The sequence below is a fragment of the Leptosomus discolor genome, chromosome 25, assembly GCF_034619465.1.
Source record: "Leptosomus discolor isolate bLepDis1 chromosome 25, bLepDis1.hap2, whole genome shotgun sequence".
NCBI classification, from domain to species: Eukaryota; Metazoa; Chordata; class Aves; order Leptosomiformes; family Leptosomidae; genus Leptosomus; species Leptosomus discolor.
In genome coordinates this window covers 5,195,168-5,220,262 of record NC_141415.1, presented here as the reverse complement: position 1 = coordinate 5,220,262, position 25,095 = coordinate 5,195,168, and the positions used below count along the sequence as shown (strand labels likewise).

General features: G+C 49.1%; 1 protein-coding gene across 3 annotated transcripts in view; it reads right to left on the bottom strand.

Moving 5' to 3' along the window:
- The window catches only part of KANSL1 (KAT8 regulatory NSL complex subunit 1), a 79,640-nt gene that overhangs the window by 2,352 nt on the left and 52,193 nt on the right, over positions 1-25,095 (bottom strand). Inside the window, exons 3-12 of one of the 3 annotated variants that reach the window (XM_086477882.1) lie at positions 20,972-21,076; positions 15,730-15,845; positions 14,066-14,261; positions 10,932-11,097; positions 6,454-6,639; positions 5,883-6,044; positions 5,365-5,516; positions 3,022-3,140; positions 1,808-1,865; positions 1,107-1,219 (exon numbers count right to left, since the gene is read on the bottom strand). In XM_086477882.1, coding sequence (XP_086334008.1) covers positions 1,107-1,219; positions 1,808-1,865; positions 3,022-3,140; positions 5,365-5,516; positions 5,883-6,044; positions 6,454-6,639; positions 10,932-11,097; positions 14,066-14,261; positions 15,730-15,845; positions 20,972-21,076 — 1,373 coding nt within the window. The remainder of the gene's footprint in view (positions 1-1,106; positions 1,220-1,807; positions 1,866-3,021; positions 3,141-5,364; positions 5,517-5,882; positions 6,045-6,453; positions 6,640-10,931; positions 11,098-14,065; positions 14,262-15,729; positions 15,846-20,971; positions 21,077-25,095) is intronic. The other 2 variants (XM_086477884.1, XM_086477885.1) reach the window with 2 other exon arrangements.

The window sequence follows — 25,095 nt, the reverse complement described above, 5'->3', positions numbered from 1 at the left end:
CAACGCGGTGTCCTGCTGGCAACAGCCCTGCAAGAGACTGGACCAGAGACCTCTGGAAGTCCTTTCCCACCAGCATTTCTGAACGTGTGAGATGAAGCTGGAATTCACCTCAATGACCAAGCCAGGACCTCACCAACATCCTTACAAGAGGGTCTTCAGAGAAACAAAGTCATGGTGAAGCGCCATCAGCTGCGAGGAACCGGCTGAAGAAGTTTGCAAAGAAACACCAAAAACGTCCCACACTCCACCAGCCCTGGGAAAGGCAGCTGCAGCTGAAACGAGGCGGCAGCAGCACAAACCCAGTCTGACAAACGCCACCTTTGCATCTGCAGAAGTTCTTGCAGAAATAACCTTGCACGATCGCGCACACCCGGCAGGGCTAAACCGAAACCACAGCCAGACTAAGACGCCCGGGAGCCTGTGGGAGTTCAGCAAAGGTTTCTGCCCGAGTGCAGAAATGGTTCGAAACCAAACAAAGCCTCAGAAATCAAACAGAGAAGAGCGAATCTCTTCTTACGCAGGTTTATGACGAGATCAACAGCTGGAAACTGCGTGTGGTTTTAGACACCCACCCACAGAAGGACACTGCAGAAAGGGAATCAAGTGTCAAGTGCTCAGAGGAACGCAAGGACACGTATACAACGGAGCAGAGAAAGAGCAGTGCTGAAGCCATCAGGCAGAGATGTGACGGACGCCGAACAACCACTGGTTCTTGTCCCCGCAGGCCCACCTCAGTCCTTCTGCCCTCTGGACTCCCAAGCTGGCGCGCTTCTAGAGTGCTGAAAGTGCTTGAGAAAGCAGAACCCAGACGGTGCAAGTCGCTTGTCGGCAACTTAACCCGTGTGTAACGTCACCCTCCCCTCGGCAAGACTACTCCCCGCTCCTGCACGGGCTCCTCAAGCTGCTCTTGCGGATGGGGATCAAAATTCCCAACGCCGGCACAAGCTTCTAACCGCTTTTATGGACCAGCCCATCCAGTAACGCCTCCACAACCTGCTCCCAAGAGGAACCCACGGCCTCCTCTTTGCCCCCGAGCGCTCCTGGTGCGCTGGGCCAGCCCCGGCCCGCGCCGGGGCGGTGCCGAGGACCCGTGCCGGCAGGCGTACCTGCTGCCCCGCCGCTGCGGGGGCATGCTCGTGCTCCACAGCCACCGGGCCCGCTCCATCTCTTCGCACTTGCCGTGCCGAGCAGCGAAGGCCGAATCGGACAAGTCCTCGATCTGGAGAGGGAAGGGCACAGGGCTTGCTCAGAGCTTCCTTCTATTAAACACGCACCTACGCGCAGCTCTTCCAGCGTGAGCTACAGCGTGAGTGTAAATAAATGTTTGTGTCTGGAGGGAGGCAGATGCTATCAGTGAGCGCGAGAGCACCCTGTTCAACTGAGTCTGCACTGCTTGGGAAGAGATTAAGAACTGAAAACCAAAGGAAAGCCACTTATCCCAGAACGAAAGCGCTCACACGGAGGTTTAAGGAAACGCCATCATCTGTTCAGCTAAAATAATAACTATAGCGGGGTGACTGGTCATGATTTCTTGATGAGACTATTCCATAAAAAGACTGCTGCCCAGAGAGGACTCCTGACAGCAATTCAGACCTCAGAGGCAGCTGTACCCAGCCAGCTAATCCCTTCCTGAAAAGGAACCACCACCAGGGCTGGTTTCTGCAAGGCCAATTGTGCCATTTTGTTGCAAAAAAAGGAAGAGACTCTGCACCTCCCTGGGCCCACTCCCTGCCGGCATCCTCTGTGGACACTGTTCAGCTGTCACCAACCCCCTCCCACATTAACTGGGAAATAAAACCCTTCTTACCTCCTCATTGTCTTCATCAGGGTTCACTTTCAGAGCGCTGATATCCACTTCACGCCAGCTGCAACACACAACAGGAGAGGGCAATCACAGGCACAGCCAAGCACAAGCCCTGCACGCACTAACGCTGTCTCTTGGGAAAGGGAAAATACAAGCCTGGCACCACGAGCAACAGACTTAGGCTCAGTTTTAAGCCAAATGGCTACATTTGTCTACCAAAATCCCTCCTGTGGTGCCAGACAAGGGTCCCTCCCCTTCCCTGGTTAGCCTGCTCCAGGTCAAGCACATCTTTTTGCAGATGGATCGGACCCTGGGGGACAGGCAGGAGACATCCTTCCCTGTTGGGACGGTCAGGAATGGACAGTGAGGCTACCCGTGTCCTCCTGCCGCAGCCCTTCCCCTCTGCCTCCCTGCCCAGCTCCTTGGCGCTGGTCTGGCAGCGCAGCTGAAGCCTGCCAAGGGCAGAGGAAGCAGAGCAGACGCTGCAGCACTTTCCTCCTCTTCCTCTGTCTCAGCAACAGGAAGAAAAAGGGTAAGTTGGGAAAGAGATCTGGAAAACCGAGAGGGAAAAGCAGGACTAGAAACGGCGCAGTTTGGATGAAGAAGCTGCACCGGTGCTGCAGCAGGTTGGCTCCCACCAAGCACTCAGGTGTGAAAACCAGCAACTGATCTCATCCACGGTGTAAATCCAAGACCATCCGAACGAGGGCTGACAGCTCACCTCAGCCTGGGCAGAGAACACTTGTGATTCCCACCACTGCCCAGCCATGGGAGCGCTCCTGGTGCTCCTCCGGGCCGGCACCACCCGAGGCAGCGGCCTCTCCTCCCGCGCTGCAACACTAACCCAGCCACGTGCCGAGCTGGGAAACCAGCAGGACCTTTGGCTCAACATACTCAGCAGCTTTGCAGCAGGACAGAGGACAACTGGGATGACTTTAGACTAAACAAAGAGAACCCGAGCAAGGCAGTTGGCCTTCACGCACGAGGGACGCTCGGACAACGTGTTTCCTAACTTAGCAAGTCTCCGTCAATGGTATGATCAGAAGTTTTCCAAACTTGCTCTTATTTCCAAGGAGGAAGCAAGCCCTTTTTCCTCACCAGCACTGGCAGCCCCTGGGAGCAAAGCCCCAGGCCGGGGCTGAACTTCTGACAGGGCAGCTGCACGGTAAAAGCTTGGCGCGGAACAGCCCTGCGGGAGCCGGGGATCAGGCTCGTACCTGGGTGTGAGGATCTCCTTGTACTGCAGTTTCTCCACACGAGTCGTTGCAGCAACGGACATCGGGATGACAATGTTGTTAATATCGAATGAACTTTCGCCTCTCCTCCTCCTGGGCTGCTGTGACACGAAGACAAGAACCACGTGAGAAAGGGCTGTAGGTTTTGACATTTTAAGGCGTTGATGGAAAAAGTACGTGGTCTCGTAGGACCTATGGAGATTCTAGAAATAACAGCAATTTCCATCACAATGGGAGTTCACCTACTGCTTGCTGGAAGTTCTCTTCACTACCAAAAATCCTCAGTTTGGAAGGGACAAGGGCAAGGGCTGCTGAGCTCCAGCCCCCACCTCCACACCGGCACCGGCCGCTGCACAGCCAGGCGGATCAGGAGATTGATCTGCCTGATAAAACTGACCCAGCAAGAAGAGAAGTCTCCCATAAAATCCAATTCCCTACCGCCAACGTAAAGGAATTGGTCAGACCATCAGGAAAGAGGGAAGAACCACCCTGTTTGTCATGTCCCTGCAGGGGTCCGGACCCACCAGAGGTGACACTGTGACAGAGCAGGAACACGAGGCCATCAGCCAGGAGTTCATCTCAGGTTATGACAGCTGTACCAAGCGCCCAACAGCTTCCATCTGTATCGCGCTTTTGACTGGAATAGATTTGCTAAGACAGAAATAAGCTCCACACTTATCTATTTAAACCTGGTTGAACGCTGGGTGCCCTCCAACCATCTGTCTATCCAAAAACCTCCCCCAGACCTGTGACAGCAGCACTGATGGTACAGTGACACGAATCCTCATGGATCAGCTTGATACACAAACAGCCCATCCTCCCAACGGAGTCACCTGCCATTTACCACGTTCTCGGTCCCTGATCCCACGAGCGAACCCAACTGCCAGGGACCTGCCATGGCCAAACCCCAGGACCCGTGTGAGGCTGGAGGAGGACGGAGGGGGTGGGCAACTACCAACCGTGGGGGCAAGGAAATCCCAACACATCGCTGTCAACGGTGAGGCTTGACCCACTGGTTGGGGAGCACATGCAAATCTGCTCCAGATTGGGATGCTCGAACCCAGGACCTGGACCCTGGATCCCCAGTGCCCACACTACTCTTGCAGGACTCAGCCTCTGAAAAGAAGACACTTCATCTTGCTTTTCTGAAAGGGCTTGTGAAAGAGCAGCAGAAAACACAGCCAGAGGAGAGCAAGGTATGTGTGAAGCACAAGGAAGTATCATCTTGACACGCTAGTGCTGCTGAGAAGAGCTGTCCTCTCCTCCAAAACACCGAGCACATTCAAGCCAAACTTCTTGGGTTCCAGCAGGGACCTGGCAGCCCCAGAGCAACAAGCTTGGAGCAAGGACAAGGGCACACAAGGTTGAGCTGGAAGTGGTGCCCTCAGCTCGGCCACAGACAGATGCCTCTTAACCGCCCTGTTTTCACTTATCGGGGTTTGAGGAGACCTGCTTCGTTATCCCTGGGTCACATCCAGCCTAGGCTGTGGCACAAAATACTAACTCGAGTGGCCAGACAGAGGCCAGGTTCTCCACAGAGACACTTAAAGAGTTCAGCAGAATTCAGTCCTTTAATCAAGGGTTTAAGTCCTTCAATCAAACGTGGCTCAGGCGCTGGGAGGATGGATGACGTCTGGCAGAAGGAGCTGTGTCATCCATCTGTCCCAGAGCCCAACGGGAGGGAGTTATGGCCCTGCTCACTGACAGCTTTTAGACACAGCTTCATGAAGGTCCCAAATCCTGTCACCCTTTGGCATTTTGGGAGGCTGACTGTGTCTCAGGAGACAGCAGGAGTTAAGCAACTGCTGAAGCTTGCGTATAGGTGAAAGTTAAGATCTCAGCCACCACTGTTGTACCGCTGCCTGTGACTCGGCCCCAGCGCCATTTAGAGCCCAGTGCCACCGAGGCCATGAAGGGAAAGCCATCTCAGTGGAAGCACCATTGTACCACCAGCAGGCTCAAGCTCTTCTACTCCTCTTCTTGGCATTCCCAGACAACTTCAGAAACCAAAACTGTATGCGGAGCAAAGCCAGGGGACTACTGAGAACAGGAACATTTACCAGCAGTTACTGAGCTGACAGTGAACCTGTCATTGCAGCTGAGTGGCTCTCTGCACAGCCAGCATCAACCCAGGAACCCCAGCAGACCCAAAGTCAAAGCAAAAAAGAGGGCCAGCAACCCCACCATCAGCTGAACCGACGGATCCAGCACGGTAAGAGAAATACCAAGCACTCTGAAGCCTAAGAGGCCTGAACTGCTCGAAAGCTGAGATCCCATGATGGAGCTGAGCTCAGAAACCTCCCCAGCAAGGCACTAGATACTTACAGCTGTGCTGGAGGTGCCCTGGGAACTCGTGCTGGCAGGAGCGGAGCCTTCCGAGGAGGTGGACAGTTGCCGCGCTATAGGGCTGTGAGGTGTGGGGGTTGCAGCTGCTGACAAGTAGCTTGGGCCACCAACATCCGTGTGATGCTTCAACACTACACAAGGGGGGGGGGGGGGGGGGGGGGGGGGGAGAAAAAGAAGAATGACATTAGCAAAAAAACCCCAAAACCCCAAGGAGGGGTGGGGTGGGGTGGGGGGTGGATAGAAAAGGACCATGTGCACCAGAAATGGCCAGTGCTGAGGAGCACTTTGCATGAAAGAGAAGCATCTCCTGATGGCGGCTGCCAGCCCGAGAGGCCCTGGGGGAAGAAGCAGTTAGAGCACACGAGGCATTGCTGCGGTGGTGACAAGGCCCAGAAGCAGCGCGGTTTTTTCCCCTTCTCTGAGGCTGAAGGGGGAGAGAGGCTGGATATGCAGCAAAGCCCAAGCTCCCCCCGAGAGACCTGGCCGTGGGAGCCTACCTTCACTCCTCTCAGATGAGCAGTCTCGCAATCGCTTTTTGTCATAGGCAGGAGGCTGGACAAGCGAGCGCTCTGGCGCTCTCTCGGCCTTGGACACGGCCGTAAAATCGTCTAAAGGCGGCCTGTGTGCCTTGTCTGGTTGGATTTTTTGATGTGAGCGCTCTGAGGAGGGGAACAGAGAAAGAGCTATGAAACGCCAGTTTTCACCTCTCTTTCTGTTGGCACGGGAGACTCGGGCAGAGTTTACCAGCTCCATAAATCCAGACAGGTTGGGTTCAACGCCACCACGGCGCTAAGTGAGATGTTCTCAGAGCGGCACGAGCTGTCGTACTGCCCATGCCAGCACGAGCACAGCCTCTGGTCAAGAAGAGGTCCCTACAAACCGAGACCAGCCTGAACTTCACAACCTGCACACAATTCACCTTCAGCCCTGGCCTGCGACACCACGGCCTCACCCCTGACAGCTGAATTTGCAGGGTATCCTCCTCCTCTCTCCTCCCAGATCGCAGGGCTGTCGGGAACAAAACCAGGCAACGTTCCCGCACGCGGCAGAGGCCGGGAGGACACTTACTGGCTGCAGTGAAGAAGGAATTCACCAGCTTGTGGCGGTCCTTGCGAGCAGGGTCAGACAGGCTGCTGGTAGGCATGGGGGCTCTGTGCTTGAGCGAGAGCTTTTTGGGAGGTTTAATTTTCTCGTAGGGTTTGTTCTGCCACTGAGATTTCAACATGCTCTGGAAGTGCAGGCTCGTCGGCACATCTGCAGAGGGATAGAAACCACGGCACCCGAATTAACTACGTTATGCACCAGAAAGCTGCGGTACCGTAATCCTCTCCCAGTCCCCCAGTAAGAACAGCCCTCGACAAACATACAGGCTGTGCGACTGACTGCAAAACCCAGGCTTGCCTAGGCCTAACGCACGTTCAGGGAGGACCTGCGATGGTAGGACCCAACATTTCTCATCTGAAGCTCTTTGAGAGAAGGACATTCCTACAGGATTCACAGCCCAAGTATATCCCGGGAGGAGAACGAAGCCTTTGTCAGAAAAACCATGCACCTTTACCACTGAAGGTATCTCACGTACTGCCACGCTCAATTCTGCTATCTCAGATCTGACTTCCAAGAATCTGAGATATCTCAGCACATCAAATCTACAGGGGTACAGGCTGGAAGAGAGAAATTCAGCTTAAATCCTCAATTTCAGGTCACGCCAGAAGCCAACCAAGTACCGCACGACGTTAATCTGCCTGATGTGACACCTCGATCATCCAACGTGAGTTGCCTGAACACACTCCAGAGGCTCAAAGAGCAGAAGCACTGCTGCTCGCTGGGGGCTCCCCAGGCAGGGGCCCGGGTCACGCAGCCGCCTGTGAGCAGGTAAACTCACGGGTAATTATCTGAGTAACTGATGCGTTTCAAGCCTGAAGTTTCTGTGCACACCACAGATCGTGGTGATCCCGAGTACCTGTCCCTACGCAACCTTGCCGTCTCACAACGAGCACAAGTACGCTGTACTGCTGTGAAATTCAGCAGACACTACTTTTGCTCACATTCAAGCTTTGTTTCTCCCAAATCCCACCCAGATGTGCACTCCTGACCTCGGCCAAAAGACAGTGATGAGATTATTCAGTGTATTTCTTGTGCAGATAGGCTAAGGCAGACTATAAAAGCCATTAACTGGAGTAGCAAACTAATCCAGCCCCAAAAGCCCCCAAAATAAGCCTTCCTTTCACACTCATAGCTTCAGACTTCAGATTTGACCACCAAATACTGCTGCCTAAGTCTCCTCCCAACACCCTCCAGCCTTTTACATGTCCGAGGGCCAAAATCCTAGTTCGGAGAAGCACGACAACTTTAGGGTTAACAGGAGAACTACTGAGACATGCATTTATCTTCTCCAGCTACACCCATAAGATCATTATACACCAGCATTTGTGGTTTGACGTGCCACCCATCTGCTCTCCTCCCCAGTACAGACCAGCAAACCGTCGCCAGCAGGACACGCAGCCCGATGCAAACTCACGCTGCCACAACGAGGAGTTAAAAGCACTAAGATGAGCATCAGTAGTACAAACATCCCTCCCCCACATCTCCCAAGCTCACATGACATTTTCACAGGGACTTTGAAGCAACTCTGAGCAGAGATGAACCTTCCCAGGCCCTGCACAAGGAATAAAGCTCCTCGCTCCGCGCCAGCAGAGGGGACGGGGACACAATTAGGAGCTGCCGTGGGATTTAGACACTGCATCCAGATAATCTCAGAGGGCAAGCGGCAGAGGTTCAAGCCCTGTCGGCAGTCTCAACGGCTGGTATCTGAACCCCTCCCCAGTGTTTCCCCACCAATTCCAGGGACTGGGAAGCCCCAGCAGATCCCGCCAGGATGGAGAGAGCTGGCAGAGCACGGGCTGGAGTCGGCTGTTATTACTATGGGGAACTTGACTCTCAGGAAAAAGCCAGGAGAGCTGCATTTCGAGGGCCTTGACAGTTAAAGCTCTGGTTTAGCCCCATCCCTTTGCTAAGGAAGGGCCACCACAGTGTGATGATGGCAGCTCTTCGGCCACCACTACTGGTTTGTGGAGACAGGTCCCAAAGAACAGAGAGGGGCCAAGCCAGTCCTTTAAGGATGTTGCCAGCGAGGCTGCAACATCACCGTGTTGAAGCGGTCTGACTCTGGGAAAATGGCCTTTTTTCCATTAATTTTTTGCTTTTCCCTGAAAATTCATCCCATCCCAGCAGCCCACACGTCTGTGGAAGGAGGAGACAGGTCAGAGGGAGGGGAAAAACGCAAGACAAAACACTGTCAGCAGAAAAGGAGTTATTTGCTGGCTTATCACTGTCCTGCTGTCAGCACTGGTTGTACCAGAGTCTGTGCAGCAAATGACACCGTCACTTCTCCTCCTCCTCCTCCTCGGCCAAGCGGTGCAGGCCTCCCGGGGACCGGCAGATGGCAACCACACTGAGCCGGAGAGCCCTGGCTCTCATCCTCCCCACCAAGGTTATTACATCATCTGAAAATTCCCAGCGAGAAATCAGATGAACCAGAAAAAAAAAAAAAAAAAAAAAAAAAAAAGGGGGGAAAAAAAAAAATCCTGAAAGAAAAGGGACAAAGCGCTTCCGAAGGGCAAGTGCAACGGGCTAAAAGCCGCGATGCCTGCACCCTGCTTGCCAGGAGAAGAAATGATCTTTTTCCTCCTGCGGTGCCTGGCAATTTTGCCCTTGGCAAACGGCACCGGAGATCCCCGGCTGCTGGCACCGCGGAGCCCCGGAGAGACAGGCTCAAAGTGAAAGTCAGCACATGCTCACAGCTCTAGCCAGGCGCCACCGATCAACCTCGCAAGCTCCTCCAGAAAGTCTTAACTGGGCAGAGGCTGGCTTTCAAGGTGAGCCCCCAGAATAACCACGGGGGAGCACCACCAGCAAGCTGGATGAACACCCGCAGGCAGACGGACACCTCGATGCGGACTAACAATGTCGGGCAGAGCAATTTCCCTACGGGAACACGCTACCCGGCTTTACGTTTGGATAGAGAAGTATCCCCATCCCCCAAAAGCAACCCTAGCAAAACGACACTAAGCATCAGTGAATAATCAAAGTTTATCTGAGGGATGGAGGGGGACATTTCTGTACAGGTGTTTTAAGCTTTATACTGTACAGTTTTTAAACCAAAGTTTTTAATCTTATGCAGCCAGAACGGATCTTTTAACGAGTGAGTTGGCTGCAGCTGACCCTAAGAAAATGGAAAGCAAATATGGGACGAGATAAATTGCCTGATGGCCATGCTGCAATAATACACAACAGGTTTTCTCATCACATCCTATGAGATTTAACACTACAGACAGAGGATTACAAATGTTGTGAAATCAGGAAATAAATTTCTCCTTCAGGAGGTTCAGTGTGTTCGGTTCCTTTAGCATTCCTTAACAGAGATGTTTCTTTGAGGTGGGGACTTAAGTTTTTAAAAATAGCATCCATTTGCTATTTTAGTCTGTTTTAAACATAGTGCTGGTGGAAGATGCCAGATTAATTGTTCCCAGACACTCTGTACATTTCCTACTGTCACACGAAGTTTGTGCAAAGCTGGAATTTAAACCCAAACACACACATTAGCCCAGTGCCTTAACCTGGACCAACCACTTGACACCCTCACGAGAAGCAAGGACACACACCTTCCTCCCAGCATCACCAGCGGTGTTTTACCCCTCAAGCAGCCACACACTCCTACTCAGGACAGGAACTGCTACCATCTATTTACTGCCTGACTCTCCTGATAAAAGTACCAGTTCCTAACATTTGTGGTCCTGTAGCTTGTGATCAGAGCAAAAAAACAACAGATGGACACCAATTTCATGCAAGCCAATAGTTTTCGGTCAAAGAACAGGCTTGTATTTAATTTGTCAGCTTAGGAAGCAAAAGACTCCGGAAACTACTTCTTTTCCCTTGGGAAAAGTCCCTACACATGAAATCTGTGAATATCCCACAGTCAGGGTTAGTTAGTTACTCCTCTTAATGATGATTAACCCTGATACCATAACACAGGGAAATGAGTGTCTAAAATGGGAACATCCCTTCTTACTGTACCCTCTGAACCATGGAAGATCATTTACAATTCCTTACAAGGTCAAAAAAATTTCCCGTGACTTAAACCAATCCGCAAATAATTTTACACAGACGAAGAAAACTCTGCGGAAGCAAATATTTCTCAAGTGGTTTATAGCAACAAAGACACCAGCCCAAGACCCAGGACCCAGTACAGACTCGCAGGCACTGCTTGGTTTTTCCACCCCAAGCAGGGCTCTAGGTCAGGTTCCCATTACAGACGTTCAGAGCAGACCAGGTGCAACGCTTTCCCAGACCCTTCCGCTCCAGTAAATGCTCTACTCCTAAAAATACTTGTAGACGAACAAGCTTGGTCCTACTCAAACAGATCTGCACCTCCTCTGGAAGCCCAGGGCGGAGGAGCAGGCGCCGCAGCGCCTCCAAGCATCCCTTGTTACCGATCTCAGGACCCAGTTTGGCAATACCCCCGGCAGCTCCGTGGGTGCTGGGCTTACCATCTGGGAATGACAGGACAGGATGAATACACGAGTCCAGTTGGGAGAGGCGCTCCAGCAACGGGGCATCATACTGGATTTCCAGAGTCGTCGAGCTTCGAGTGCCACACAGAGCACAAGAAGGGTTCACATCGCAGCTACATCGCACCAGGCTGTTCCGATAGACCTGGAAAGGGGACAGAGAACAGTGTCAACACATCAGAGGTCAGCGTGCCTAAGGGCTCTCTTCACACGTTCCCCTTTGACAGCTCATGAAAGGCATCCGAAAGGCTGTTTTGGTTTTTTTTTAATACCTTGTATAAAACATCTTCATTTAGTCTGGACTCATAAAAGGACACTTTCACTTTGCATAAACACAACTGAAAACTACTACTCACCAGCACAGACAGTTTAACATCTATGAAATTTGACTAAAAGCGTTTAATTATATTTTGGTTGAAACCTCATTTATAAAACCCGTGAGGCAGCACAATTCAGTTGTCAGGAAAAAAAAAAGCCTTTTTGAGTTGGGGTCAGAGAGACATCACTACATGCCAAGACCTGACACTTACAGGGACATCTTCACAGGGTGAAAAAGGGTGGTTTTCAACCTTGCTTCCTAAACCAGGACAGACTTTCAGTTCATGGATTTATAGACTTTATATAGACTTCATTTATATGAAACCACCGTAGGCAGATGCAGAACTGGATGTAAATCCCATACCAAGAAAGTAACCAATGACTCCCCATCAAAATGGAAGGATACATCAAACTGGATCCTGCAGAAGTCTCTTCTGGGTCTAGTATTATTCAAATCATTTCCATTCATGACTTGGATAATGGAAGTGATAATATCCTTAAGCCTTAGCAAATAACACTAGAACTGGGAAGGGCTGCAAGTACCTTGAAGGAAAGGGCTGGAAATTATCCAAAATAAATAAAATTTAATTCACTGATGGCAAATGCAACAAGCAGATGCTTCAGTGACCAGTGAAGAGGAGGAAGAGGTAACTGAGCAGCAGCTCTGCCCAGAGGATCTGGTGGTTGTTATGGATTGGAAAACGAGCATGAATCAGCAGTGTTGTACCATTACTGAGAATTAACACCCCACAGGGCTTTATAAACGGGGTGGCTGTGCAAGATGCATGAGCTAATCCTGCCACTCCACTCAGCAATGCTAACACGTGAGCTGGAGGGCAGGCTGCACCCAGCTTCGGGCACATATTTCAAGAAACGTGTGCACCAAACGGAGCGAAAAATAACAGAAAAAATTATAAGATCCAAAAAAATACATCCTATGTGCAAAACCTAGGTATGTTTAGTGTATAGCTGACCACTTTAAGAATTACCACATCAACTTTCGGGGAGAGCTTCTGAGGTGACGAGGGGTGCTGACCAGTTCACACCAGGACTTGGGACTACTGGAGCAAAGTCATTAGACGATAAATGGCAGCCAAGGCAGCTTATCTTAGAAAGTTTGGTTTGTTTGGTTTTGCTGTCTGAAAAACAAGACCAGCTAAGCACTCAAATAGCTTGCCTAAGGAGGTTTAGACAAACTGTCTGGCATGGTACGAGGAGAGAGCAGTCTGCTCTGGGGCATGGGGATGCTGTGGGTGACTGCAGGAGATCCCGTCCTGTTTCCAACCCAATGCAGGCTACAGACCCACTCAACCTTTAAGGCACTTTTCCTTCCTACAGGACATCTCCTAACTTAAAAATTTCCCAGTGATGTTGTATGCAGATTTTGTAAACCAGCAGGCACAGTTAGGGATGATCTCTGCTGAACTCTCCTGGTGGTAATTTCTGGTCGCAGCAGTCCACAATCACTTTGGGCTGGACGGGAGAGCGTAGTCAACTGGACAGGGTATTTCTGGACCATGACCTAGCCATCACTCAGCTTTCTCTCAAATAGCTGGAGGAGTCCACAGAAATCCTCTGCTATCTGGCACTTCTTCCATCCTTTGGAACGGCCCTTCTGAAGCATCTCTGATTATCAAATGCATTTTAAGAACACAGTCAATAACTAACACAGAATTAACAGCCACTTCTTCAAACACTGAGTGCACAAGTCAGCATCACCTATGAGACAGTTCATAAACTTCCAAATCACTGAAGATCTTGCAAGCAGTCACTGCAGAGGTTTACCAGAAATACCCCAGATAAAACTGCAAACGAGTAAGCAGTTAAAGCTAACTCAGCTGAGTGAGAATCTATTTTGCTCAGAAGAATGTTGCTTTTTCAGCTTCTCTTTAAAACTCCAGCACCCACAGAGTGAAAACCCCCAAACCCTTGTGGTGAAGTCTGACTTGAAACACTTTGACTCAAAGGTAAGTGCATTTTTGCCATCTATGGTTCTGCAATCATGAGAGCTGCATGCACAAAAAAGGTCCTTATTCCCTCCATTTCTAACTCTCTATCCTCCAACTGACAGTTTATGGCATTCCTAAGAGAAATTAAAAAGAAAGAATGAAGCACATCCTTTCCTCTTACACGGAATAAACTGTTTTTCCACCGAACTGAATTCTGCATAAGGGCAGGGGAAGACTGCATGGAGAGGAGTATAAAATAAAAAAATAAATGAAAACAAGCCCAAGAGCAGAGTCACAGCATTCAGTGATTTCCAAACTCAAGCAGCAGAAGTGAACACAATCACCTTGGCAGGCCTTTTGCAAGACATCCCACATATGCCTGGTCAGACAACCATAGCTGAGCAAGTAGCAGCAAGTTCCTGGGGCCGTGTTAATTCCTGTGCTCAGAGTTAAGGTTTCCTGATACTTGACTTTTCAGAGCTCCTTTCGAGTGCTCAGACTGTGCCAGGTGAACTGAAGTTCACCTCAGGCTGGTTGGTTTTAGAAAAGAAAACCCACATCAGAGTTCAGCATCTCCCCTCCCCAGTGACAGCTAACAAGTCTTCCAACAAATTAAAAGCTTCTCCTTCTTTTCTCCTTTACTTCTCCAACAGCCTTTGAAACCTCACTGTCCTCCTCTTCCTCTCCGTTATTTTCCCCCTCTTAATAACCACAAACGTTCCCAAAACAAGGAGACTTCTTCGTGCAAAGAGCAAAAGCACACCGGACCAGCGCATCAGTACCTCGCCAGGCTCTTTGGTGTGGAGCTTTAGCCATATACTGCACAAAAAAATAAACAGCACTCACCTTTTTGGAAAGGGGCATAATGCTGCTGGGTCGAACAAGCCGTCGCTTCTTACAGCTCAGTACTGGGCGAGTGCGAGCTGCTACACACGTTCCATCCGAAGATGAAGAAACCATGTTCAGTCGTTGCTTTTTATGCAAGAGCTCCTCAGCTTCCTGGCCATCTCCCTGAGCATGTTCTGCCAGGCCAGGCTGAAGACTGCCCAAGAAGAGAAGAGAGTACGAAAGATGCTGTTATTCATTCAACCACCTCGTGTTACCCAGCAGCACCAGCCGGGTTCACAACTCAGACCGTAGCAAACGCTCTAAGCTGAGTTTAAAGCACTGCAGTTTCACAAGGCAATGGCTTTTATTAAGCCAACTCTAATTTTTGCTTTTACTTTAGTCACTTTCCACACTCTCCCATCACTGAACCTTTTGACAAAATACCTTCGGAAGTTCTGAACAAAAAATAGCATTTAAAGCCGGACACAGAGCAAGACCAAAAGCCACTCGAGGCCTGAACAGCTTTAATCCCAGAATTCAGCTTCCCTCAGAATTACAGTTCAGGGCATCTTAAGACAACAAGTTCTCCTGAGTCTCAATGCTACAGAACATATCATTTTCTGGAAAAAAAAACATTTAACCTTGATGTGAACTTGATTCTGATGAATATTTGAGAAGTCTACCTGTAACAGCTCTCGGCAGTGACACCAGAAAGGTGCAACGTTAACATTAACCTTTCTGTTCTACGTACAAAGGACTTTCCTGTCCACACGCTGTAACCCTGCCCTACCGTGGCATCAACACACCATGCCACCTACCAAATACCAGCACACCTCCTCATCTACGGAACCTTTTCATTTATATTTTACAAGTGTTTCATTTCTAAAAATGCAAAACATTAAAGCCCTGTGGTCTGAGGCTCTGCAGTTCAAAGGCTACAGGCATATAAAGGGCTCTGTTATAGCCTGCAGTGTTTCAGCTGTAGCAATGAGTTAGCTGATCAGTGCTTGCTACGCTTGCTCATGGTGCACCGGCGCAGCATCCCTCTCTCCTCAAGGTACTAAACAAGTGCAACGGTGCTGGCAATGCTTCTTTAGCCACTATCAGAACTTCAAAGCACCATGTGTTCAAGGGTTTTCCAGTGGTTCAACCCTGAAATTGTCCTGTAGCATAGGAGAATTTCTTTAACTTGTTTTCGTTCACCCACTTGAAAGATTTTCTCAACAGAAACAGCCTGAAGAAACAAAGAATTTAGAAAGTCTTACTCCCAAAATCAATGGGATTTGAGTTCCTCAGTACCTCCAGAAAAGTGGGCCACTGGTTACAGATACTTCTGCAAAATAATTGCAAGCGGGCCACTAGTACCTTTGGATCACACAATTTGCAAGTGTATTCAAAAATACCCATAAAGAAACAGTTTTGAACATGCTCACTGCATGGTTGCCTGCAGGGCTGGTTCATGTAAACACAGCTCAGTTTAATACCATTTTCAGAAAAACAATGCAGCAGAAAACCTCAAGCAAGTTATCTCCTCCAAAATGTTTCCAAACATGATCTGCTACCACAGTTTTTTCAAAAAGAGACCATTTATACCATTACCAACCAGCAGGTTACAGGTTTCCCAGAGGACTTTGTCAAGATCAGAAAAACCAAACTCTTCCCATAACATGCAAGCAGCTTACGTGTTAATAACTCCATTGACGGGTCTTGGTGCTCCACAGGGCTTGGCAGGATGGGATTCAGGAGTATTTGCAGCTGAAATACCCAAGTTCTCTAGTGGCTGGGATCCAGAAACACTCTAAGGGAGGATGAGAAAGATTGTAAGTTAATAAAAAAAAGCTTCTTAAATAGCCACAACTTTCTTATTGTTCCCAGTTTCTAGTTGAGGATTCTGCACTGTAGCCATGGGTTTCCACACAGGACTTCAAAACAAGGGTTCAGAAATCACTATGTGAACAGGAGACCAGAGATGTAAGGAGTTCTTACGGAGCAGCTCTGGCAAGAGGATGGATAGACGACAGCGCTTTCAATGCAAGCAACCAAAGGACTTCGATTCCCCTCGGGCAACCACCAAGGAGCATGAAAGGCTGAGGTCTTCAAGGAGATTTTAGCATTTTGTCTCAATAGTGCAAACAAGTTCATAACCACCTGTAAACCTCGCCGGCGTCTTCTGAAGTTTGATGAAGTGCTCTAAGCCACACGGCTGCAAGCTCTTGTCTAAGCACTTTGGGGGAAAGCAGGAGGAGAGGGAGAGGAGAACAGACTTGCACAACTGAATTGCATTTTAACTAAATACCTGTGCAAACACGGTCCAAACAGCACTTTCAAAAGTATTTTACATGAGCACGCACACAAGCTGTGGTTTTTGCATATAAGCAGGCCAACTCTATAAAGCTAAAGCTGCCTGATAATCACCAAGGTGGAAACACCTTTTTTGCATGGAAAGTAAATAAAAACTAAGCTAAAGACACAGAGCTCCCCAATCCCGCCTGCCTCAGGTCTGAAACACAAAGCCCCTCGCTCCGCAGTGAGCAGCAGTTACTGCGTGGCTGCAGCACTGAATGCTGCCCATCTCCCACCGCCCTCGACAGGGGGGACTGTCACCGCAGCTTCCAAGGACACGCTGGCTTTGTACCCCCTGCCAGTGACATTCCTGCTCTCCACCCCAGCAGGTGCCAGCGTGGTCCAGCACATTCGTACCCCTGGCACTCACTGCCCCCAGTCTCATCCCTGCAGCCCTTTCTTTTCGTTTTCAGACACGCTCCTCCTCCTCCTCCCTGGGGTTAAACTGCATTTCTGCCTTCGTGCAGCACTTCCTACACTCACTGCCAATGTCGCTCTAGCTGGGTTTCCCCTTCGTGCACGCAAGGGCGGTGGTGCAGTTCAAGCATTAGTAAAAGAGACAAAAGAAAAGGTCTGACTTATCTACATAGATGACTGGCCTCCCTGCTTGTCCCCCACTCCCCATCTCAAAAGCATCGGTGTTGGTTGATTAAAACCTTCCCTGCAATCACTCCCCCAACTCAATGAACAACTAAAATCAGGCTACGGCGGTGCTGGACTAACGGTTTCCAGAATAGCAGAGACCTGACTCACCAAGGGAAGAGCAATTTCTAACAACACATTCAACTTCTGCCTGTTGCCTGTTTGAGGAACTTTGCTGGGTTTTCTACACTTCTGCTAAAAAAGACGTTTCTCCCGGGGCGGGGAGCGGGGGGCCGAGAGAGGATCAGCCCGGTAGGCTCGTCTCCGACACTCGGTCTGAGCGCGCAGACGTGGGGCGAGATCAGATCGTGCCAGAAGCGTTACGCAAGCACAACGCGGCACCCTGGCGAGGTGAAGTCAGTGCAGGAGCTGAACGTTTTCCCTCTGGTTTCCAGAGACTTGGCAAGGCTGAGCCTTCACATGACACCTCCGCCAGAGGCACCCACGGTTCAGGAGGGCGGGTACACATGACTCATAAGCTCTTTTGAAATAGGGTATTTATTTTCTTCTCCAGAAAGGGTCTTAAAGGAGGAACCTCTTCTCCCAGAGCTGTCTCCGGCTCAGTGGTTCAAGACAGGAACAGAGGGTGACCCCTCTGCTTCCTTTGGAGGAGCTGGAAAGTATCAATCCTAAGTCCACTTATCAGAAACAGCCCAGGCTCACCTTATCACACTGAAGATGGGTGTACCCTACCAAGGCTCTGACACGAGCAACGGAGGAACGAGCAGGACTGCAAGAGCTGACATCTCCCGCGTTCAGAGCAGAGGCAGAGCTCTTGCGCCAGCAAGACGCACCTCCCAACGCCGTGCCTTCCCCCGGGGCCGGCTGGGCAGCCGGGTTGGGATCCAGAGAGGCGCTCATCCCACCAGGATCACATCGATGCTCCAGAGCGAGCTGTTTTCCGTGTTTTGGGTATGCCTGAGGTCTGGGAGCCCAGGTCTTTAGGATCTCTAGGACTCTTGGGGGGGCACCAAAGATTCAGCTTTAGCACATCTGCTTGTTGCACGTGAAACCAGGAGCCTGCAGCCAGGGGCCTTCATGGCAGGTAGAAGCTGTGCGCTGGCAGATAGTCACGACCCAACACCAGGAACGTCCCCCTTATTCCAAAAACCCCAAACAAAACAAACCAGACAGGTTCAGACCTTCACCTATTACTAGATAAAAATCCCTAACGCAAGGAAAAGCTTTACCAAGACACTCCATCAACACCTTCTCTCATTTACTATCAAAAATTTTAAGTTCCCCCCCCTCGTGAGACCAGCAACACAAGCAATGAACCAGCATCAACAGCCAAGTTATTTCTTCAGGGCTTCGTGTTATTCCCATCTTCAGGCAGAAATATTTATTCACATACTGAGCTTCCAGTTCCCAACAGACATTCCCAGGCCTCCTTTGCAAAGCCCTTCCCTCCACTGATGATAGGATTAGTTCCTCCTAGGGATTATCAGACACATCCCACGTTATCAAGCCGATGCCCGAGGACACGTATCCTGCATTCACGCTGGCCAAGGGAGGTATCCATGAACGGATGAGATCCAAAGAGGAGCTGGGCATGAGATAGGATGGATTCCTCCCCTTACTCTATGTTGCAGACCTGTCTCTTACTCTGCCAGTTTTGCGGGAAAAAAAAAAAACCCAAAAGCCTAATTCTAAGCAGCCCAAAGAGCGCCAAAAAGATAAGCACCTCGCCAGGAGAGGCCCATGAGATACCCTTCCAGTAAGTGTCCTAACGCAACAGGAATGGTCTCTGGGCTAATCTCTGGCTCTGAGCAGATCAAGGCTCTGACTCAACACCCCACCCTTACAGCAAGTCTAACTCAGCACAAACCCTCCAGCAGCAGGGCGTAGAAGCTGGGTGCCTGGAGGCAGTGTTTCTGGTGACTGACACCTCCAGCACTGCTGCAGAGAAGCTGGCAGCCTGGAGTGATGTGCGTGTCCAGCAGCCACGTGTAGAAGGGGGAATACAAAGTCCTTTTCAGGAGGAGTTACCCTCCAAGACGGTAAAAGCATGGCTGCAGGAGCAGCCACAAGAAGGTGCCACGCAGGAACCTGCAGCCTGCTTTACACTGAAAACTGGTCTTCACTGCTCTCAGTATCTATTTGTGTCACTGTTACCTCCAAGACCAGCAAGACAGATCGGATCTCCATCGTGTGAGCACTGCAGTAATAAAAGTCTCTGCCGGAAGAGCTCATACCCAAGTGAAAGGGATGAGTAAAGGGACGATGCAGGAAATTAGTAAACACAGCAACAGTGAGATGGCTGTGAGCAGCAAAACCAGACAGCACTGCCCAAGCGTTTTCTTTTCCATACATCCAAAACCTGCAGACATTTTCTCTTCTATACATACAGAGATGATGTCTAAGACAACCTACAAAAGGACAATGTGATGATTTTGTAAGTATATGGAAAACATCTTTAACACGTAGAGACGAAGTCAGGTGGGACACAGTCCTTCCATCTGCGGATTCCCAGGCTGAAAATACACTCATGTCAGACAAACATCCAGACTTGAACTGATAAGGAATAAAATATTCTTCCTATCACTGTTAAATTTAATCATTTATCTCTGTTATCAGCTTGCCATTTACAGATTAGCTCCCAAATACAGCCAATTCATCAGTGCGGGAGCATGCCATTTCAGAAGCGAATCGGAGCACGCTGTCACTGCGCTTGTTTATTATTCTCCAAGCGCTTTTTGGGTTAAAGCAGGAAAACAGGGGAGCCACACGACAGACGGACATCGCTGTTCAAAACCAGACACTGCGTAATGCTTGTGATTCAATCATGATCTGTAGCAGCCCCTGTCATCCTGGCTCCCCAGCCTCCCGTCGCTCCTCCAGCGTGGCTCTGTTTTCGTCTGAAGCACCATCTACTATTTCAGTCGTGAGCAAAACCTGTTCGTTGTACCAAATTACACAGCAGAGTTTTGGGCTCAGCTGATCTGCTATTAAAGACTCAAATTCCAAACGCACATCTGAAAGCCAGTGTCAAGCGAGGAGACATTTTTTTACAATCGCTCATAATAACCCCTCTGCGGTCCGGCGTTAACAGAAAATGTCACAGTATTTCATACTATCATTCAGTATCAGGAAAGCTCTGGCAACATCTTGCCAGTGACAGAAGAAAACACTCAAAGCACAATTTTAGTCACTTCTAGTTCACTTTTTTATCTGTATCAACGACATTGAATATTGCTCAATGAAACTCAAGCACTGCCATTGCAGCGAAGCTCCGTTTCTCCCCAAACGCAGCCTTAGGCCAGCAAAGCAGGAGCGCTGCAGCTCGGCAGCAGGAGTTTGAGCCACGCAGGGACAACCCTTCTGTTAGTACTACACCACAACTTCGAAATCCTCCATTTTAGTACGTCGATGTGTCCCGCAGGATCAAAAGTAATCACAGTCAGGCTGAACGGTACGATCAAGCCTTTAGTCTGTGGCCTACATTTCTGCATTAAATAATAAATACCTGGCACTCTGCATAGTTTCCAGCGCATCTCACTGAAATCATTAGTTCCCTTTCCAAAGGGTAACACTCAGGCAGATATTAATAGCCACATCTTTAGAAGCCTTTGCTAATTGTGCTGCTCTCAGTTTGAGGTACTTTTTTTGCTAGAGGGAAAGGATTAGTTAGGATTTTTAAGCTTCACAAAATGCTAATGCATATTACAAAGGTACCCCAAGGAACTCTGTTCTAAAAGGTGTTTAAATCCTATCATTTATTAACCCCAAAATAATCTGGGAGGGGGTGAGCTACATAGAACAACAGATCAGCAATTCCCAAGTGAAGTCCCACAGAGAGGTGCTTCTGCAGGGGCCAGTCTCATGCCAGACGTGGTTCGAGCATCTCTCTCCACTGCAGCTTAAAGGCTGAACTTTCTCTACCCAAAATGCACGAACATGAAGTATCTGGACTCAGTCACTTCTGCTGCTGGCACTTACCAGCCGGTCAGCCCCAGGCTCCAGCTTAACTTCAGCACTAACGGGACGGGATGCATCATCTACTGCAGGATCAGGGGGTGATGCTTCACCAAGAACTATCAGCCCCTGGAAGAGAGGGAAGGGAACACGAATTAACTGTGGGTCCTTCGGTCTCAGCAGGGGAACTGCGCATCCACCGTCCCCCAGCAACTACAACCGCTGCACAGCGAGGCTTGCATTCCCACCGCATTTTTCAGACATGATGCCAAACCGAATCCCCTGCTGCCTGGATTTTCCTGACATCTAAGCTGAACTCGGAGGGGGAAGGACAGTGGCTGAAGCCAGATCACATGCCTTCAGCCCATTTATAGCAGACAGTTAGCTCCCTCTCGGGCAAAACTGCTGAAATGCTGCTGCCCGTCCTGCTTCCCACCCCTTCCCCTCCTCCCGCGTGCGAGGAGGTTCAGCGAGCTGCATGCCAGCAAAACCAAAGAGAACATTTTGCTGTAGCACAGAGCAGGAAACGACTGCTTTCATAGCACAAAGTGGAACTCGCCACCACAGCCAAGCAAACAATTTTGAGTGGGTGCCAAAAATCTACAGTCAAACTTGTTACTCTGAGCAGATTTTTTCAAAGAAGTGATATTCACAAAATTCAATAAGGAAAGAAAAACACTGATAAACAAGCCACTGCTATAAACCTAGTGGGACAAAGCACAGTGGCAGAGCACTGTTTTATCAGGCTTAACATATGTTGTCCTGTTTATGTTTTACTCTAAGTGAAGCTTAGACCTCTAAAGGCAGGACTGCTTTCTCTCTGAACACAAAGTAAAATAAAATCATTATAATTATGCATATTCTGAGCCATATTATAACAAAGCAGGCTAAAATGTGCAAGGGATTAGAGAGCTGGTGGAACCTACAGGCCATGAATACAGTTCAGGACAAAGACAAGCCAGAACAAGTTTGCATTTGGTCAAACAAGGAACTACGGAAAGGGCTGCTCAGATTGAGAACAAGCAGATCAGTCATCTCAAAACAACTCTGGAGGTTGCACGGTGTGTCACAACAAAGTGAGCCTGGAAGGGAACCGGGACATGTTATATGGAGAGAGGAGAGAGCTAAAAGGCTTCCCTCAAAGTCCACAAAATCAAACATCACATGACCGATGCCATGCATGTGGCCATGGAAGTCACTCACAAGGCTGACGTTATGCCTCGACACAACCTTCTGTATCAACAGATCGGTGGCTTTCCAGGAAGATAGTGGTAGCCTGTAGTTCAGGGATACTGTATTTAAAAACAGTTCATAAACTAAATACAACTGAATGTGGCCTCTGACCAGCACTGAGGAAGTAACCAGCTTCCAGAATAAACATGATGACGGTTTTCTAGAGCTTTCTGACATCCCAAGAAGGATGTTTAGCAGACGAGAGAGGCTGGAAGTTTAAACTCCATTAAATACTGCCGTGCTTTTCCTCGGCTCTTGGAAGATCCCTCTCTGAAAGCAACCCATTACATTTCACCATTGCTTCTAGAAACATCCTCAGGCAGGCTTCAGCAAAGAGGTCAGTCATCCCCAGGCATCAGATGAGGGAGACAGTGAACATGAGAAAGGGAGGAACTGGACTGAATGCAAAATTGGAACCAAGGAAACTGCCTCCCTTTGACGCTCCGGAAAGCACTTGGGCTTCTCATTTGCTAAGCAAGAGCACGAGACGGGGAAGCTGGAGCAGCAGGAACAGAAACGGCCACCAAAGACTTCTGCCTTCAGTTTAAAGGAAGAAGATGGAGGGAGCTGCTCCATGCCTCAGGAAGGAGCAGTGATTAATTCCATATACTGTGGGTATTTGTTTAGAAGTACGTCCTTTTACTGGTGACTTTGAAGCAGAGGCAGCGTTTAATGCAGCCTCCTCTGTGACAGTCACAGATCTGGATTTTGTGCCTCTCCCAGCCCACGAGACAGCCTCTGCGGACCTACACACCTGCAGGTTGGATGGCATCTTCCTACTGAGGCCTTGTGCTCTCTGCTTTGCTCCTAAGAGTTTTAAATCTGCGTTATTTATACGCTTCTGAATAGAGAGGAATTAGAAGGGCAACATCAAATTTCCAACTCCCTTTCAGGAAAGGGAAAGCAGCAGCACATCTGAATTATTCCAAGGTCACACCATACTTGCTTTTCACCAGCATTCTCCAAAACAAAGAAAAAAAGGAGGGCTCTCTCCAGTATTTCCAAGCAAGTTTGCTGCTTCTTTACTCCCACTTTTATCACTAATTATGGTATTAATGAGAAGTCAATCTTACAGGTCTCAACAGAGACAGATATAGAGATAGATCTCAGATGCTTCACAGTCTTGTAATAGTCAGTGGCTTCTGCCAAGGGACTAATGGGCGAGGAAGAGGTCTGAAACACATTAAGATACATCAGAAAGAGACTGAGTGTCTTCAACAGCCTTGCAGTGGGACAGCAGCAACTCTTACCGTGCCCTAAGCCCATTGTACCACTGCAGACACAGGAAACTCGTGAGAGCTGCAAATTCTTTCAGCAAGAGGCTCCTCCTAACTCCCATCCCACTCTTCCCATCACACGTTTCTCTTGACTCAGCAGCTCCAACCAGAGCACAGCCCTCCCCACGGAACAGGCTGCACACAGATCAGACCAAAAGCTCGAAGGGAACTCAGTGAACCCATCTCAGATGGTCTGGGAACAAGTCGAACCTGGATCTGCAGAGGCAATGTGCAAAACAATCCCATCTTTAAGGAGTTTCGAGCACTGTATTTCAACCAAGTCTGCCACTGCACAAAATTCCTGCAGCAGCCCTTCATCTTCATTTATCTCTTATTTCATCTCAGAGTGAAACTTGTAAGAGACAGAAAGAGACAAAAAATGCTGTTTGCTCCTTTCCAAACACAGAGCATCTGCCACGCACACAGGCAGGGAGGTGCAAAGACTCTGGGGGGGGACAGGGGATCAGCACTGTGCCACATCCCATCTCAAAAAGGCCACACAAAAGCACATTTGTGGAAAGAAACAAAATCACCTTACTACCTTCGTGGACATCCAGTCCCTTGAATTAACTGTACATGCTCTTCAAAACCAACACAAAACCAAAGGCACAACAGCCCGCTATTTTTAAGCGCCGGAAAACACAGTACTTTACAACTAACTCTGAACACATGCTCACTGATTTGTTGTTTTCTTCTGCACCTCACCAGGCTCCGACTGAGCCGATCCAAACGTGCTGAAAACACAATTACTGCTGAGACACCCAGGCAGCAGTGTACCTTCAAAACAGAAGGTTATTTTCGACTGCCTGGTCCTTCTCTTGTTTTGCTTTGACAAAGCAACGGACCTTTCTTGAAGGGTATACCAGGATGCAAACCTTAACGAATAAAGGAAACTAGAATAGCAACTTTGAACTCCTGCAGCAGCTACGTTTTAAATCTCCTTATGGCCAAATAAGCCAGAGTTAAGTTGTGTTGATAGAAAAAACAAGGTGTCTCCAAATTCTTCAGCTGTTGTCCTTGTACAATTTGAAGCCAAATCCATTCCAACAAGACTCCTGTATTACTGAGACACGCACTCATTTCTCTAGTCTCCTATACTTGTCCCAAGCTGCTTTTGTGAATCTCACTCTGAGCTTTTCGTTGATGAAAACAGAACACGTTTTACAAGGCTTCCCTGAGCTCCACGACACCAAGCCAATGACAGCTGAGTGCAAGCAGTGATGTCCATGAAGTCCCATCAGAAAGACGGGGTATTTGATACTCGCTTTCTTGTTCAGGCAGAACAGTCACTACCAACCCCTCAACATCTGAGTCCTTCTAACACTGTTAAGTGGCACGCTTAATCTTAAATTCATGTATTGGGTTATCACAGGAGGAGTTTTTGTCTGAACAAATCAAAAAAAGGTGACAACCTGTTTTTTCCGAAACCTCAGACGTACTTTTCAACTTTGACACCACACTTTGATGTTCCCCTCTCAGACCTAGAGGCTGCAACCTTAGATAAAAACATATGGATGCCTGTAGCCATTATCAGGCCATTTCACGAGTCTGTCAAGCTGTCATCATCTGGTGAAAGCACTGAATCTTCCACTTCATTAGATGAGTCTTCTCATTTCTTCCATTACTTAACTTCTAGCA